We start from the raw sequence: 16,198 nt of genomic DNA on the forward strand, positions 1-16,198 counted from the left end.
CATATAAATGCTCTATGGTTTATATTTAGTTTGGTTATAGTGTGTGTGTTTCACCTCCTCACACTCACAGAAAGCATGTTGCATCATTAGTGTGATATATTGTGTTTTTTCCAGTGTTTATTAATTCTTTGGAGCTATGGGGGACAGTATGCGGTACTTCTGTTAGCTAAAGTGTGTGTGACAGACTGAGCTGCCTGTGCTGTATAGAAGTGAGACTTAAAGACTCTCGTTTCTCTTTCTCACACACACACACACACAAACACACACTGTTTTCATTTTTCCGGTTGCCCCTTGACAAGAAATGAAAGTAGTGATTCATCCTGATTCCTGTGAATTTCCTAGCTTGTTTTGAGTTAACTGATAACAATCAGTGTGTGTGTGTGTTTGTGTGCGTGCATGTGTGTCAATCAGACGTGATCGCAGTGCCATGAAGAAGATCAGCTCCATGTTCTCAGCATTGCAGGAGAAGCTCCACAGAGCAAGTGAGTCCTGCATTACATATTATATATATATATGTGTGTATATTTAAATGTGTGTGTGTGTGTGTGTATATATATATTAGGGGTGTTACAGTATACTGAAGTCACGGTTTGATAAGGATTGGGTACAACAGTAATAAGCTTCATACCCAGTGCTTTTTTCTCCTTCTGTTTCTTTTGAACAAGCAGAAGTGTTGTCACGATCAGCTACAGAACCTAAAACTTCTTGTTATGCAAAAGTACAAAACAAACACAACAATGAAAAACACATCTAATTAAAAGAAACAAAAGGTTCAAGGTTGAATTTATTGTTGCTTACGAGAGATTTGTTGTTTGAAATCGTCTTGCTGTACATAGACACACACGACAACATACACTCACCGGCCACTTTATTAGGTACACCTACCCAACTGCTCGTTAACGCAAATTTCTAATCAGCCAATCACATGGCAGCAACTCAGTGCATTTAGGCATGTGGACATTAGGCTTGAGCAGTAATACGGTATTATATATATACCGCGGGATCTAAAAATAGCAACGGTGTCAGTTTCAATACCATTACACCATTATAAAAACAATGCACTTAAACAGGAGACATTATTAAATATTAAATATTATTTATTTAATGCCTACAAATGTGTGTGCGTGATTGTCATCATGGGACAGTGTGGGAGGAGAGAGAGAGGTGAGGTAAGATGGCGAGTCGTGCACCAGGTGACCTGCAGTTTGGCAGTATTTCCGGTTTCGACTGAACGAGAAGGAAGACGTGGTAAATATGAACTAGAGGTCCCGCTGCTTACCGCTCGAGCCTTGGGACCTGACCAGATTTCTTGCGGTGCGGGAATAAACTTCTGAATAAAGCGCGGGAACGGTCGGTAACTTGAACGGGAGCATGTGTGTGTTATGTGTGTGTGCGTGTGTGTGTGTGTGTGTGTGTGTGTGTGTTTATGTGTGTTTGTTTGTGTGTGTGTGTGTGTTTATGTGTGTTTGTGTAAATGTGTGTGTGTTTATGTGTGTGTGTTTATGTGTGTGTGTGTGTGTGTGTGTTTATGTGTGTCATGTTTGTTTGTGGTTATGTGTGTGAATGAGAGCGAGATGCTGTGTGTCGCTTGTTCACAGCACCAAACAAGTGACACACAGCTTCACGCTCTCTCTCTATATGTGTGAGTGTGTGTGTGTGTGTGTGTGTGTGTGTGTGTGAATAGAGAGAGAGAGAGAAAAAGAGAGAGAGAGCAGGATGCTGTGCATCGCTGGCTTGGTGCTGTCTGTGTGTGTGTATGTGTGTGAATGAGAGAGAGAGCGTCCCGCGCAGATCTCTAATACGAACAAGATAAACAGTGACCGCGAACCTAAGGTCGCATATCCGGTATTCAGTTTCTGAATGGTTTAGGCACAATCCAACAGTCTTTTATCATGCTCTGTAATACCGGGGTAAAATAGGGAGGAGGTTTGACGGTATCAAAATCTGGTTACCGCCCAAGCCTAGTAGACATGGTCAAGAGGATCTGCTGCAGGTCAAAGCGAGCATCAGAATGGGGAAGAAAGGGGATTTAAGTGACTTTGAACGTGGCATGGTTGTTGCTGCCAGACGGGCTGCTCTGAGTATTTCAGAAACTGCTGATCTACTGGGATTTTCACGCACAACCATCTCTAGGGTTTACAGAGAATGGTCCGACAAAGAGGAAATATCCAGTGAGCGGCAGTATATAAGGTGTGGTGCGCAGGTTCAGACGTGTGTGTCTGAGAGCCCTGATCATGACTGGCTGCTCTTTAGATGAGACAGAATCTTATATTTCCATTGTTTCTCTGTGTAAATGCAGTTGACGGAGGTTTTACTTCAAGTAAACGTTGACTATTGTTGAATATAAACACACATTTCAATATTAGTTGTGGTGTTTTCTGATAAAAAAAAGTGTTACACTTCGTCTCTATTATGCTGACTCGGCAAATTCATCATAATGCTCTACAGTGCAATGTCTGCTGTGGTTTTTCCTGCTGAAATTATATTTTAAACCAAGGGTGGGCAAACTCGGTCCTGGAGGGCCGGTGTCCTTCACAGTTTAGCTCCAACTCTGATCAAACACACCTGCTAATAGATAATTAGTGATCTTGAAGACACTGATTAGCATGTTCAGGTGTGTTTGATTAGAGTTGAAGCTAAACTATGCAGGACACCGGCCCTCCAGGACCGAGTTTGCCCACCCCTGTTTTAAACGGTAACTCCTCCTACATTTTTAAAGGCACGGCCACTAAACTCTGAACACATCTGCTGACTCAGACGGCTATGTCTTTTCTAAGTGATCGGATGTGCAGATTTAATTTAAGTTGCGATTAGATCCGTGAAAAAACCCATTGACTTACATTGGTGGTTGAAAACATTTGTACAGCAACCTAATATATAGTATTTAAGCTGTTGATCACTAGCAAAGCTTAGCACGTGTCTTTAAACAACATTATAAAGCATGCTAGCATAAGGTAAAAGTATCTCACTTATCTGTGAATGATTTTTTGTTGTGTTGCTATAATAATGTCAACATTTGCATTTTAGATGTGTTTACTTGTGAGTTTTTAATTGTTATTTAATCTTTTGGATTGCATGCAGTGTGTTTTGTTCTGTTCATATACGGTAAGTTTTAATGCAACTTTTAAAAAGTTGCATTTTTGTGCTATTAGAAAGCTAGCGACGTTCTAAATGCTACATCTGTGATCTGTGCATTATTTTTTAAAACATGCTATTAGCATATTAGCATGCTATTAGTGGAAAAACAGTGCTTTAAGTCATGTTAATGACATGCTTATTCATGCTAGCAGTGGGCTAAACCATAGTAGAAATGTTATGATTGTGTTAATTTTTAGAAAATTGCTAATTAATTTTAGTAACTTGCATGAACATGCTAGCAGCTTCATCAATGTTACATGTTACAATGATATTTGAATATTTAGTTCACATGTTTTTTGATGTTAGCTATGTTCTAAATCATGCTAGAAACATTATCAGTTCTCTAATAAAAAAAACATGTCATTAACTTGCTAATTTATGTTATAACTGAAAAAAACAATGCTAAGTCATGCGAACAATATACTTATTCATGCTAGCAACGTGCAAAATCATGCTAGAAATTAATTGTGTTATAATTTTTAAGAAAAACACAAATTCATGTTAGTAACTTGCAGAAACAGAGTGCTAAATCATGCTAGCAACTCATCAATGTTAAACGCCATGATGTTAGCAGTGTTCTAAACATTGCGATCATCATAGTTTGCCGTAAACTTTACTCTTCTAGTGTAAATATGAACATACACATGTGATAATATCAGAGAAGTTTATTTAATCTGGCAGTCCATGACACCAGAGGAATGTTATGAGGAAACTAAAAAGAAATGTGACTGAAGTCTGTGGAAATCAGATTAGATCGGTTTAGACTTGTTTTTCTCGTTGTAAATATGCTGAAGCCGCATCTTCATCCTAATGAAATGATCTAAAATCAGCACCAAGCCCTGTTGAAAACACATTCAGCGCTGTGTAACTGTGTAGTCAGGAATTTTTATGTAATCTGGATTACGTAATCAGAAGTACTTGCAATTAAATAGTTTTTTTAAATACTTGTAATCAGATTACAGTTACTTTTTATGGATTACATGGGTACTTATTATTAACATATTGGCAGTAAGCTGCTCACAATTAATTTATTCTTCTCAGTTTAACATTTGTACTTCGTTTATAATAAACCTGCAGCTTTACACATTCATTACTCTTTGTGTCTATGATGTTTCTTTAGTGTGCTGTGTTTCTATAATTCTGTCATCTGCGCTTGTGTTTTTAGCTGAAATATTAGATGTCACAGTGATATTGCTGTCAATTTTAAGTTTTTCAATGTTGTTTTTTGTAATGTTGCTGTTGCTGTTGATCATAAACAATGAAGTTTAAAAGTAATCTACAAACCTAATCTAAGAGCTAATTATAAAAGAGCACAAAGTAATCTAAATGTAATCTAAAAGTATTCTACAAAATAGCGCAAAAGTAATCTATGTAATTTAAAAGTAATCTACAAACATAATCTACAAATGATTTCAAAAGTAATCTATATTTAATCCAAAAGTAATCTACAATAGAGCACAATATTTATCTAAATGTAGTTTAAAGTAATCTACGAACCTAATCTAAAAGCAAAATGTAATCAAAGTAATCTACAAAATATCACTAAAGTAATATATGTAATTTAAAAGTAATCTACAAAAGTAATCTACAAATGATTGCAAAAGTAATCTATATTTAATCCAAAAGTAATCTACAAAAAAGCACAATATTTATCTAAATGTAGTTTAAAGTAATCTACAAACGTATTCTAAAAGTAATCTATAAAATAGCACAAACGTAATCTATGTAATCTAAAAGTAATCTATAAAATAGCACAAAAGTAATCTATGTAATTTAAAAGTAATCTACAAAATAGCACAAAAGTAATCTATGTAATTCAAAAGTAATCTACAAATAATCTACAAATGATTGCTAAAGTAATCTAAATGTAATTTAAAAGTAATCTACAAAAGTAATATACAAATGATCGCAAAAGTAATCTATATTTGATCCAAAAGTAAACAAGAAAACACATTAGTTATCTTTATGTAGTTTCAAAAGTAATCTGCAAATGTACTCAAATCAATTACAAAAGAGCACAAAGTAATAAAAATGTAATTTAAAAGTAATCTACAAATAGCACAAAAGTAATCTATGTAATTTAAAAGTCATCTACAAAAGTAATCTAAACGCAAACTACAAAGAGCACAGAAGTAATCTAAATGTAACCTTAAAAAGAGAAAAAGGTAATCTATATGTAACCCTAAAAGTAATCTCTGAAGGTAAAATTCTAAAAGCAAACTACAAAAGAGCACAAAAGTAACCTAATATAATCTAAAAATAATCTACAAAGATCAGAAAAGTCAATAAATAATCACTATAAATGTGTCATTTGAAAGGTTCTATTGCTGACTCTACACATACTGTGATGTAGTGTGTAACAGTTGATCGTCAGTAATCAGAGAGTGATTGTGTTGTCTGATGTGGTTCAAGTTTCTGTTTCTCCTTTGAGGTTTTTAGCACAATGTGTGTTTGTGTATCTTGTTCTGCTGTGGTTTCTCTGAGCTGTGTGTGTGTGGTGTGTGTGTGTGTGTTTGTGCATCTCTTTGTTCTGCTGTGGTTTCTCTGAGCTGTGTGTGTGTTTCTGTTCCGCTTCAGAGGCCGGAGCCCCTCCCCCAGTGGCTGCGGCACCCCCTGCTGGACGGGAGAGTCACTGCGGCCTGAGATTCTTTGAGTATCTGCTAGTGGTCAGTCTGAGGAAGAGGAGCAGCGGGCGGGATATGAGCCACAGGTCACTTACCAGTTTCCTAAGGTCAGAAGACACACACTTATACACATTCACACACACACACACACACACACACATATATTGATACATACATACTACCCTAAATCAGAAAACGTTGGGACAGTATGGAAAATTTGTTGGCAAACCAACAGCAGCAGTAAGGTGTAATGAAGTGTGTGTGTGTGTGTGTGTGTGTGTAGCGTGAGGTGATGGGGCGTCTGCAGCGCGAGCAGGAGGAGAAGAGCATGAAGGCGGCTCATCTGTTCTGCTTCCCTGAGGGAGTCCACTGGGCCCCAGTGACAGAGTACAGCAGGTACACACACACACACATCTGAACAGACAAAAGCTAACACGCGTGCACACACACACACACACACACACAAACCTAAACACATAAGCTAACATTTAATACAGTCTAACCCACACACACACACGCACACACCTGAACGCACACACATCTGAACACACAAGCTAACACACACACAAGCAAACAAACACAAATTCACACCTGAACACACAGGTTTGTTTTCCTATCTTAGTGAGGACATTGCACAGTTATTCTGTCAGGTTAATGCTAATTTCCAGCACTAGTGCGACACTCACAGAAATGTGCAGAACACTTGCATTAAAGCTCAATTAAATCATAATCGCAATCAAATGAATGCACATAATTCTGTTTTTACCCACTGAGAAGTCTGATGCCCTTTTTATTTTAATGTCATTAATGTCAATTTCAGTAAGTCAGGATATTTGAGCCTCACACACACGCACACACACACACACACACACACACTTTCACAACTCCTCTCACCACATGCATCATTTTCACACCTCTAAACGGATACTTCTGAAAAGACCGCAGGATGTTGATGAGTTCGTGAGAATCTGTTTGTTTTCTTTCATCAAACTGACTCATATCCTAACATAGAAACAACTCCTCATGTGTGTGATAAATGACGTCTGGTCTGCTTATGCTCATGGTGAATCTCTGAATGACTCTCTGAATCAGTGATGGATGAATCTCTGAATGACTCTCTGAATCAGTGATGGATGAATCTCTGAATGACTCTCTGAATATAGTGATGGATGAATCTCTGAATGACTCTCTGAATCAGTGATGGATGAATCTCTGAATGACTCTCTGAATCAGCGATGGATGAATCTCGGAATGACTCTCTGAATATAGTGATGGATGAATCTCTGAATGACTCTCTGAATCAGCGATGGATGAATCTCTGAATGATTCTGATTCAGTTATGAATCTCTGGAATAACTCTCTGAATCAGTGATGGATGAATCTCTAAATGACTCTCTGAATCAGTTATGAATCTCTGAATGTCTCTGAATCAGTAATGGATGAATCTCTGAATGACTCTCTGAATCAGTGATGGATAAATCTCTGAATGACTCTCTGAATCAGTGATGGATGAATTTCTGAATGACTCTCTGATTCAGTGATGAATCTCTGAATGACTCTGAATCAGTGATGGATGAATCTCTAAATGACTCTCTGAATCAGTTATGACTCTGAATGTCTCTGAATCAGTAATGGATGAATCTCTGGAATAACTCTCTGAATCAGTGATGGATAAATCTCTGAATGACTCTCTGAATCAGTGATGGATGAATTTCTGAATGACTCTCTGATTCAGTGATGAATCTCTGAATGACTCTGAATCAGTAATGGATGAATCTCTGAATGACTCTCTGATTCAGTAATGGATCTCTAAATGATTCTCTGAATCATTGATGAACCTGTGAATGACTCTCTGAATCAGTGATTTCTGAATCTCTGAACCACTTTCTGAACCAGCGATGAACCTCTGAATGACTCTATGAATCAGTGATAAGTCTCTGAATGACTCTCCAAATCAGTGATGATTCTCTGAATAACTCTGAATCAGTGAAGAATCTCCGAATCACTCTCTAAATCATTGATGAATCTCTGAATGACTCTGATTCAATTGTGGATCTCTGAATCATTTTGAGAATCTCTGACTCTCTGAATCAGTGATGAAACTGAATGACTCCGAATCAGTGATGAACCTCTGAATGACTTTCTAAATCAGCGATGAATCTTTGAATCACTCTCTGAATCATTGATTGAATCTCTGAATGACTCCCTGAATCAGTGATGAATCTCTGAATGACTCTCTGAATCAGTGATGAATCTCTGAAAAACTCTGAATCAGTGAAGAATCTCCGAATCACTCTCTAAATCAGTGATGAATCTCTGGATGATTCTCTGAATCAGTGATGAATCTCTGGATGACTCTGATTCAATTGTGGATCTCTGAATCATTTTGAGAATCTCTGACTCTCTGAATCAGTGATGAAACTGAATGGCTCCGAATCAGTGATGAACCTTTGAATGACTTTCTAAATCAGTGATGAATATTTGAATCACTCTCTGAATCATTGATTAAATCTCTGAATGACTCCCTAAATCAGTGATGGATCTCTGAATGACTCTCTGAATCAGTGATGTATTTCTGAAAAATTCTGAATCAGTGAAGAATCTCCGAATCACTCTCTAAATCAGTGATGAATCTCTGAATGACTTTCTAAATCAGTGATGAATCTGTATCAGTGATGAATCTCTGGATGATTTCCTGAATCAGTGGTGAATCTCTGAATCATTTTGTGAATTTCTGACTATCTGAATCCATGATGAACCTCTGGATGTTTATCTGAATCAGTGATGAATCTTTGAATGACTCTGATTCAGTGGTGGATCTCTGAATCGTTTTGAGAATCTCTGACTCTCTGAATCAGGGGTGAAACTGAATGACTCTGAATCAGTGATGAACCTCTGAATGACTTTCTAAATCAGTGGTGAATCTTTGAATTACTCTCTGAATCAGTAATGAATCTCTAAAGACCGCTTGCGTTTATTACTGATTCAGAGAGTAATTCAGAGATTCACCAGTGAGTTAGAGAGGTGTTTAGAGATTCATGGCTGATTCAGAGAGACGTTTACAGTTTTATCACTAAATCAAGACTCTCTGATTCAGTGTTTAATATCTGAATGACTCTCTGAATCAGCGGTAAATCTCTGAATAATAAATCTACACCTATGAATAAACACCTTTGTGAATCAGTGATGAATCTGAAAGACTCTCTGAAACTTATTGAATCTCTGAATGGCTCTCTGAATCAGTGTAATCACTTTAAATCTCTGTTTCTCTCAGTCAGTATGATCTGTATGTCGCTGTGTAGATCTGAACTGAGGTTGATCTGTGGTTCTCCGCAGCGAGACGTTCTCCTTCGTTCTGACTGAAGTGGACGGCAGCCGCAGGAATGGCTACTGCAGGAGGCTGCTGGTCAGTTCAGCTCCGCTCATTATGAAGCTTGTGAATGAGTTTAGGTGATCTTCTGAATCGTTGTGTTGTGTTTGTGTCAGCCGGCAGGTAAAGGTGCTCGGCTTCCTGAAGCGTACTGCATCATCAGCCACGTGGCCTGTTTCGGCCTCTTCTCAAAGGTGAACAACACACACATTTATATTTACTCATTTAGCACACACTTTTATCCAAAACCACTTAATAATTTCTTTTACTTTGTAAGATTTGTATATGTTAAAGGGCTCCTGCTTTATCCCTTTTACAAGATGGAAGTCAGTCTTTGTTGTCTCCAGAATGTTTCTCAGCTCAAAATTCCATCAGATTATTTATTATACAATGCAGAATATGGCCATTTTGAGCTCGAATCAAAGTGTAGCTGTTTTTGTAGTCTTTGAATGCAAATGAGCCAGTTCTCCCCACCCACTATTCCAGTGTGTATGTGTTATTTCTGTATATGTCAGATAAACAGCAGTCAGTGACAGACAGACACGGATGAAGCAGAGAAATCGTTTTTTAGTAAAAAATACCACAGTAAAGTTATTAGATGTTTCTATGGGGGAGTTTATTCAAGGCTTTGGGGGAGTTGGTGAAAGGGCAGGAAAACTACATGCCTATGTCACGTTGCGCCTCAAAATCACTGCGATTTGGATCCTATTTTAACATCAGGAATATTTTAAAACGACACTTGTGTTTCTATCACTCCAAAATGACAGTGGACACACTATACCTATCTAAACTTCTGTCCAAACAGCTTTTACATTAAAATATGTATTTTACTAAACACGCTTTAGCCTAAATTTGGCAGAACATATCTGAGCTAATCATAATAATCAAAGCTAAATATCTGAATTATATTCCTAATTTAATGTTGATATCTCAAAACATGAGCTTTCAGTAGTATTGTGTTTGGCTGCAGTACCAGACTGACCACCAGGTGACCTGGTACATTTTTACAAGTTACAAGACCGCATGAAGGCTGCGCCAGACCATATGAAAGTAATCGAAAAACTCGAAAAATTTGATGGATTATAGGTTCTGAATATCGTTTTCGATTAAATTTTGGGTTCTAACCTCGGCTGGCGTTTCTGTGTGGAGTTTGCATGTTATCCCTGCGTTCGCGTGGGTTTCCTCCGGGTGCTCCGGTTTGCCTCCACAGTCCAAAGACATGCAGTACAGGTGAATTGGGTAGGCTAAATTGTCCATAGTGTATGAGTGTGTATGGATGTTTCCCAGAGATGGGTTGCAGCTGGAAGGGCATCTGCTGCGTAAAACGTGCTGGATAAGTTGGCGGTTCATTCCGCTGTGGCGACCCCGGATTAATAAAAGGACTAAGCTGAAAAAAAAAAAGAATGAATGAATATTTTTCGATTAATCGCCCTGCTTTAATATAATTCATGAAATATGTATTTTACTAAACACGCTTTAGCCTAAAATTGGCAGAACGTATCTGAGCTAATCATAATAATCAAAGCTAAACATCTGAATTATATTCCTAATTTAAAGTTGATATTTCAAAAAATGAGCTTCCAGTAGTATTGTGTTTGGCCGCAGTACCAGACAAGACCACCAGGTGACCTCCAGTTTACATTGGTGAACATTCAAGGGCGCCCCGCATGTTTTGAGGAATATGAACTGTATTTTTTCATTCTTTTGACAATATTTGCAAAGTAGACATCAATTCTACAGTAGTGAGGGCCGTTTGGTGGTATTTGATTAAAATTAGCCTCTAAAAAACATCCAAACAAAATTTTACATGTGTATTGCTGTAGCAAAGTAATGCTTCACGACTCTGATGTTGTGTGTGTTTGTGTGTAGATCTTTGATGAGGTGGAGAAGCGCCGGCAGATCTCCACCGCCATGATTTATCCATTCATGCAGAGTCTGCGGGAGGCGCCGCTGCCTTCACCTGGCAGCACCGTCAGCATCAGTAGCTTCATCCCAGATGCCGGCACACAGGTGTGTGTGTGTGTGTGTGTGTGTGTAAACGTAACATTCTGTAATGCATTTAGTGACTAAGGCCATTTGGTGATTGCAGTTTGTTTGTTTGTTTGGTTGTGTGTGTGTGTGTGTGAAAATGTAACATTCTGTAGTGCATTTCGTAACTGAGAACATTTGGTGATTGCTGTTTGTTTGTGTGTGTGTGTGTGTGTGTGTGTGTGTGTGTGTGTGTGTGTGTGTGTGTGTGTGTGAAAATGTAACATTCTGTAGTGCATTTCGTAACTGAGAACATTTGGTGATTGCTGTTTGTTTGTGTGTGTGTGTGTGTGTGGTGTGTGTGTGTGTGTAAACGTAACATTCTGTAGTGCATTTCGTAACTGAGAACATTTGGTGATTGCTGTTTGTTTGTGTGTGTGTGTGTGTGTGTGTGTGTGTGTGTAAACGTAACATTCTGTAGTGCATTTTGTAACTGAGACCATTTGGTAATTGCTGTTTGTTTGTGTGTGTGTGTGTGTGTGTGTAAACGTAACATTCTGTAGTGCATTTCGTAACTAAGTCCATTTGGTGATTGCTGTTTGTTTGGGTGTGTGTGTGTGTGTGTGTGTGTGTGTGTGTGTAAACGTAACATTCTGTAGTGCATTTTGTAACTGAGACCATTTGGTAATTGCTGTTTGTTTGGGAGTGTGTGTGTGTGTGTGTGTGTGTGTGTAAACGTAACATTCTGTAGTGCATTTCGTAACTGAGAACATTTGGTGATTGCTGTTTGTTTGGGAGTGTGTGTGTGTGTGTGTGTGTGTGTGTGTGTAAACGTAACATTCTGTAGTGCATTTCGTAACTGAGAACATTTGGTGATTGCTGTTTGTTTGTGTGTGTGTGTGTGTGTGTGTAAACGTAACATTCTGTAGTGCATTTCGTAACTAAGTCCATTTGGTGATTGCTGTTTGTTTGGGTGTGTGTGTGTGTGTGTGTATAAATGTAACATTCTGTCGTGATTTTCAGTTTGTGTGTGTGAAAACGTAACATTATGTAGTGATTTACAACCTAACAGACTCTCCCACCTTGCTATTTCTGTTTGTTGTCATAGCGATGTCAAACTGACAGCTGGAGGGGCGTGGTTAGCCACGCCCAGTACCTCAGACAGACCTAATCTAAGAATTTAACTGAAGACAAACAGGAAGCGCACATTACAAGGACAAACTGTTATTATTTTCATACTGACATGCACAGATGAATTGTTCAGCTCAAGTTCATTTATTTATGAAGCACATTTAAAAGATCGACCAAAGTGTTGTTCATAAGTGATATTTAGTAAAAACAATAGAGATAATGATAAAAACAGAAATAAAACCAAGAGAAATTTCAGAAATACATTTAGAAACAAAGCAATCGACAAAACTTCCACCGTGAGCTAACAAAATCAATATGATTGATTTCATGTGTGCTTTAAAGTACAGTCCCATAAACAAACTACTGAAGTAGAGTAATGTGGGTGTTTGTGACCCCTGCTGATGTCAGATCATCCGGCTGACGCGGCCTGCAGACTCCTGGCTGGAGCATGTGGATTTCACTGCGCTTTTCAGCCGTCTGAACGATGAGGAGCTGCTGCTGGTGTTCACCGCTGCTGTGCTGGAGCGGCGAATCATCTTCATCTCAGAGGAGCTCAGGTGACCAGCAGCCAATCACAGCGCAGTGCATCGCACACTCATTAGGTGTGTCCATCCAAAGACGTGAAGTAGATTTAGTTTTTTCAAAATGCGCATAAACATCGGTGGATGGAGACGCAGCTATTGACTACTGAATGAGACGTCTTCCTTTAATGATACTTTGAATAAAATGACTGTGTTTGACGAATATAAATGAGTTTATTTTATTGTTTGTGTGTGTTTAGCACTCTCTCGCAGGTTCTTCATGCTGTAGCTGCGCTCCTGTACCCATTGTGTGGCAGCACACGTTTATATCAATCGTTCCGTCAGTTCTGATCGACGTCTGTGAAGCACCGACTCCATACCTGCTGGGAGTCCAGAAGAGCATGATGGGGCTGATCACGGACCACAGCGACGTCAGTCTCACACACACACACACACACACACACACACACACACACACACACACACACACACACACACACACATTATCACATCTCACACACAGAGGCTGAATTCTTCTGAAACTCATTATTGATGAGCTAAAGGAACATTACTGTACACGAGTCTGATGGTTCTGTGTTTGTTTCTCAGGTTATGATTGTTGATCTGTCGACTGGAGCGCCAAGTAAATTCATCACAAGAGTGAGTTACTAATGCGCACACACACACACACACACACACACAAACAGACTCTGTCTAATTTCATTTATTCATAAAGTTCAACATGACTCTCATTACTGTGCATACCAACAAGTTGTTTGTTCACCATTTCAGTCACTAAAGCACTTCAGAAACCACATACCAATGCACTGACAACCAATCAGAATACCTGACAGCATAACAACAGCCCTGACAACCAATCAGAACACCTTACAGCATAACAACAGCCCTGACAGCATAGCAACACTTTGACAAGTACACAAATGCACTGACAACCAATCAGAACACCTAACAGCGTAGCCACACCCTGAAAACCACACCAATACACTGATAACTAATCAGAACACCTAACAGCATAGCAACACCCTGGCAACCACACCGATACAATGACAAACCAATCCGAACACCTAACAGCATGGTATCGCCCTGGCAACCACACAGATGAACTGTCAACAAATCAGAACACTTAACAGCATAGCAACACCTTGACAACCAGTTAGAACACTTAACAGCTTAGCAACACCCTGGCAACCACATAATTGCATTAACAACCAATCAGAACACCTGACAGCATAGTAACAGCCTGACAACCAGTTGAAGCACCTAACAGCATGGCAACACCCTGGCAACCTGTTAGACACCTAACAGCATAGCAACACCCTGGCAACCACACTAATCCCTTGACAACCAATCAGACCACCCAACAGCATAGCAACACCCATAGCAACCACACAATTGCACGGATGACCAATCAGAACACTTATGACACCACAGTAACACTCTGGCAACCACATAATTGCATTAACAACCAATCAGAACACCTGACAACACAGCAACGCCCAGTTAGAACACCTAACAGCATAGCGACACCCTGGCAACCACACCAATGCACTGACAACCAGTCAGAACACCTAACAGCATAGCAACACCTTGACAACCAGTTAGAACATCTAACAGCATGGCAACACCTTGACAACAAATAAGAACATCTGACAGCACAGCAACACCCTGACAACCAGTCAGAACACCTGACAGCACAGCAACACCCTGACAACCAGTTTGAACACCTAACAACATAGCAACACCCTGAGAATTACACCATTACACTGACAACCAATCAGAACACTAAACAGCATGGTAACGCCCTGGCAACTACACGGATGAACTGACAACAAATCAGTTAACAGCATAGCAACACCTTGACAACCAGTTAGAACACCTAGCCACAAAGCAAAACCCTGTCAACTAGTTAGAACACCTAACAGCATAGCAACTCACTGGCAACCACACAATTGCACTGACCAATCAGAACACCTTGACAACACTGCAACACCCTGGCAACAACATAATTGCATTAGCAACCAATCAGAACACCTGACAACACAACAACGCCCAGTTAGAACACCTAACAGTATAATGACACCCTGGCAACCACACCAATGCACTGACAACTAATCAGAACACCTTACAGCATAGCAACACCCTGACAACCAGTCAGAACATCTAACAGCATGGCAACACCTTGACAGCAAATCAGAACACCTGACAACATTGCAACACCCTGACAACCAGTTAGAACACCTAATAGCATAGCAACACCCTGACAACCAGTTAGAAGACATAAACAGCATAGCAACACCCTGGCAACCACACCAATGCACTGACAACCAATCAGAACACCTAACAGCATAGCAACACCCTAGCAACCACAGCCCTCTATAGACTGGTGTTTCTGTGATGTCAGATTGGAGATGAGGAGTCTCTGCTGCCGCTGCCGCTGAAGGAGGATCTGCTGTCGGGATTGTCCACGCGCACACATCACGCCTGTAAGTTCAGTCTTACTGCACTATCAGGCAGCTTCCTGTAAGAGTGGCGCTCACTTCCTGTTGTTGTGTTCTGGCAGCTACAGAGCAGCTGAACCGGCTGGTGTCAGAGGCCTTCCTGTCCGTATTCGTCAAGACGGTCGGACATTTCTCGGAGCACATTAAGCGTGGCGGGAAACCCCGTCAGTTCCAGAAGAAGAGCTTCCTGAAGGGGTGGAAAACAAAACCTACACCAGCTTTGTTCAACTCTTCATCCAGACGCAGATGTTCGATCTGTTCATACAGGAAGAGGAAACACAATCTAACCCTAATGGTACACGCATTAAAAGCCTCGAGTTTATAATCTCTCACTTTACCAAACAGAAGAGTTTTAATAACTCATTTCTCATCACTGATTTGTCTTCTCTCTGTCATGATGACAGCACATAACACACGGAGCTCTTCATTATTATTGCTTATGAACAGCACACACTGTTGTGTTCCCACAGGCTTCTTTCACAGGAAGGTGAAGGAACATCGCGACAGGATAAAGCAGGAGCTGAAGGCTGGATGGGTGCGAGGTGTGGTGATTTGAGCACTTTTTATTCTGACACAATCGCCAGCGGAAATCTAATGCTGTTTATTATTGTTTTAACATAATAAAATGGTAAGCTATATCCCATATGCTGCTGCTTATTCCAGAATCTCAGCTCATGTTGTCATGATATCAGAAGAACAAGCATGAGAAGTCGTGTGTAGTGTTATTTCCAACTAATTTCCATTCATCCATCAAATCTTACGTGTGTGTGTGTGTGTGTGTGTGTGTGTGTGTGTTTGTGTGATTTAGTGTACTGCAGTATTGTAATTAGTATTAAAATAAAGATTATTTTAAAATATGAACAGCTTTTCATTTTATTCCAGAGGTATGAAGTGTTATTTCTGCACACAAGTCAACCACTATAATAC

The 16,198-nt window shown here is 39.5% G+C and overlaps 1 protein-coding gene and 1 pseudogene across 1 annotated transcript in view; one reads left to right on the forward strand and one right to left on the reverse strand.

Annotated features, from left to right (window-relative positions):
- LOC130216542 (dihydropyridine-sensitive L-type skeletal muscle calcium channel subunit alpha-1-like) overlaps window positions 1-77 on the reverse strand; it is a 162,925-nt gene extending 162,848 nt beyond the window's left edge. Inside the window, exon 1 of the mRNA XM_056448439.1 lies at window positions 69-77. Coding sequence (XP_056304414.1) covers window positions 69-77 — 9 coding nt within the window. The remainder of the gene's footprint in view (window positions 1-68) is intronic.
- A 59-nt stretch (window positions 78-136) lies between these two features.
- On the forward strand, window positions 137-16,132 carry LOC130216543 (DENN domain-containing protein 2D-like; annotated as a pseudogene).
- The last annotated feature ends 66 nt before the right edge of the window (window positions 16,133-16,198 follow it).

Source organism: Danio aesculapii, chromosome 22, assembly GCF_903798145.1.
Source record: "Danio aesculapii chromosome 22, fDanAes4.1, whole genome shotgun sequence".
In the NCBI taxonomy this organism is placed as follows: Eukaryota; Metazoa; Chordata; class Actinopteri; order Cypriniformes; family Danionidae; genus Danio; species Danio aesculapii.